Raw genomic sequence first — 2,522 nt, 5'->3', positions numbered from 1 at the left:
CTCCCTATGGTTTTGTTAGACTCTGTAATCTGTTTCTCTTCCAATAAGAATTACACCCCCATTTACTTTTGGAAGCATTCTATCACTGATATCTCTACTCTATTTTGCTTTATTAATCAGCTTTGCTTATATTGTGAACTTTTATAAGTTGGTGTGTGTGTGCATATGTCTGTTTAAACCTTCATTTGCATGTTATTTTATTTGTCTAGAAATAAACTGCTAGCATAAATAAATGAATATCATTTAATTCTTTCTATACATCATATTCAATTAATTTTTTTCAGTTAATATTAATATTTTAAAGTGACTACCTAATTGATTTTAACATGGGAAATTTCTATGTGTAAGTAGGATTATTATGACTACAGTTATTCCTTTCTCTGTAACTGCAAAACTGGAAATAGTCTGAAAATGCAAAAAAATCAATTTAACTTTTTAAAATATAAAATTATTTTCTTAAATATTGTCTTTCTGATTATGGAATATCTTAGTCTTCATTTATCCAAATGTTAACTCAGAGATGTGTATAAAATAACTCAGTAACTTGAAAAGCTATTGCTTGTATCCACAGCTGGAAAAATATCTCAATGAAGCATATAAAGGAAACAGCATAAAAATTCTACTGTCATAATGGTGCACACTATCTGGAATTGGGATACTTTTTTTCTCCAGTCTGTTTGCAAGTGAGCGGTTGACAATGCATGGACAGACTTTGAGTTTATGTGATTCTTTCTTTAGGTACAGGAAAAATAAGAATGATGACGGAAAAAAATGCAAGTTTTGGAGACTTCTTTATTCTACTTGGATTTTCTAACTGGCCTCATCTGGAAGTAGTTCTCTTCGTGGTTATCTTGATCTTCTACTTGATAACACTGATAGGAAACCTGTTCATCATCATCCTGTCACACCTGGACTCCCATCTCCACACTCCAATGTACTTCTTCCTTTCAAACCTCTCATTTCTGGATATCTGCTACACCACCAGCTCTATCCCTCAGTTGCTGGACAATCTCTGGGGCCCAGAAAAGACCATCTCTTATGCTGGTTGCATGGTTCAACTTTACTTTGTTCTCACACTGGGAACCGCAGAGTGTGTGCTACTGGTGGTGATGTCCTATGACCGTTATGCAGCTGTGTGTAGACCTTTGCATTACACTCTCCTCATGCACCCTCGTTTCTGCCGCTTGTTGGCTGTGGCTTCTTGGGTAAGTGGTTTTACTACCTCAGCACTTCATTCCTCCTTTACTTTCTGGATACCCCTATGTGGACATCGCCTAGTGGATCATTTCTTCTGTGAAGTTCCAGCACTTCTGCGATTATCATGTGTTGATACCCATGTAAATGAGCTGATCCTCATGGTCATGAGCTCCATTTTTGTTCTTATACCTCTCATCCTCATTCTTACTTCCTATGGTGCCATTGCCTGGGCTGTACTGAGCATGCAATCAACCACTGGGCTTCAGAAAGTGTTTGGAACATGTGGAGCCCATCTTATGGTTGCATCTCTCTTTTTCATTCCAGTCATGTGCATATATCTCCAGCCACCATCAGAAAATTCTCCTGATCAAGGCAAGTTCATTGCCCTCTTTTATACTGTCGTCACACCTAGTCTTAACCCTCTAATCTACACTCTCAGAAACAAGGATGTAAGAGGAGCAGTGAAGAGGCTAATGGGGTGGGAGTGGGGAATGTGACAGGGAAGTCATGTTGGCTGTTGTTGTTTTTCTTAGGGTCTTGTCCATCTTGAAAGGTGGTTTCCCTGCTTCTTTGTGATTTGTTTTTCGTCTAACAGTTTACAAAACATGGAATAGTTCAGTCCCCCATTTGCTACTCTTTTTAATATTTAGTTCTGAAATGTTATGTTGATATAACTTTTTGATTAGTACCACTCTGGTCTTTTACAATTCTATATTTATTTCCACGAAAATTGTGTACTGTGGTTTCAACATAAATAAATGTGTGTGTGAATAATTATAAGGAGATTATTTAAAAAATATTGGAAATATTTCTGACAATGTGCTAAATTATGAACTGACCATTGATATGTACAGGAAGAGAAGGGCAATATTGCAAAGGCGTATGCTAAAGAAGTTTTTGGTTATTGAATAAACCTTAAATGAAGCTAAAAATAGTCACAACAAAGAAAAATGGTAAGCATAAAGAATAACACTGTTTATTATATGGTAAAGGACGTATCATAATTTTTTGGTTGAAGTTCACTTTTTAAAGACACTAAGTTACTTAAATGTTAGACCTAAAACCATAAAAACCCTAGAAGAAAACCTAGGTAATACCATTCAGGACATAGGCATGGGCAAGGACTTCATGTCTAAAACACCAAAAGCAATGGCAACAAAAGCCAAAATTGACAAATGGGATCTAATTAAACTAAAGAGCTTCTGCACAGCAAAAGAAACTACCATCAGAGTGAACAGGCAACCTACAGAATGGGAGACAATTTTTGCAATCTACTCATCTGACAAAGGGCTAATATCCAGAATCTACAAAGAACTCAAACAAAT

General features: G+C 36.2%; 1 protein-coding gene across 1 annotated transcript; it reads left to right on the top strand.

Annotated features, from left to right (window-relative positions):
* The first annotated feature begins 430 nt into the window (after positions 1 to 430).
* LOC108540128 (olfactory receptor 2J1) lies at positions 431 to 1,694 on the top strand. Its single transcript, XM_017889097.1, has one exon. It carries the CDS (start codon positions 756 to 758, stop codon positions 1,692 to 1,694), a length of 939 nt encoding a protein of 312 aa, XP_017744586.1. The 5' UTR covers positions 431 to 755.
* The last annotated feature ends 828 nt before the right edge of the window (positions 1,695 to 2,522 follow it).

Source organism: Rhinopithecus bieti, unplaced genomic scaffold (assembly GCF_001698545.2).
Source record: "Rhinopithecus bieti isolate Rb0 unplaced genomic scaffold, ASM169854v2 scaffold_18466, whole genome shotgun sequence".
Taxonomy (NCBI): Eukaryota; Metazoa; Chordata; class Mammalia; order Primates; family Cercopithecidae; genus Rhinopithecus; species Rhinopithecus bieti.
Note: the sequence above shows the minus strand (reverse complement) of the source record. Positions and strands in the feature narration are given on the sequence as shown.

Excerpts from the sequence above, each read along its gene's own strand:
- LOC108540128 (XM_017889097.1), top strand. The coding sequence starts at position 756 with ATGATGACGGAAAAAAATGCAAGTTTTGGAGACTTCTTTATTCTACTT.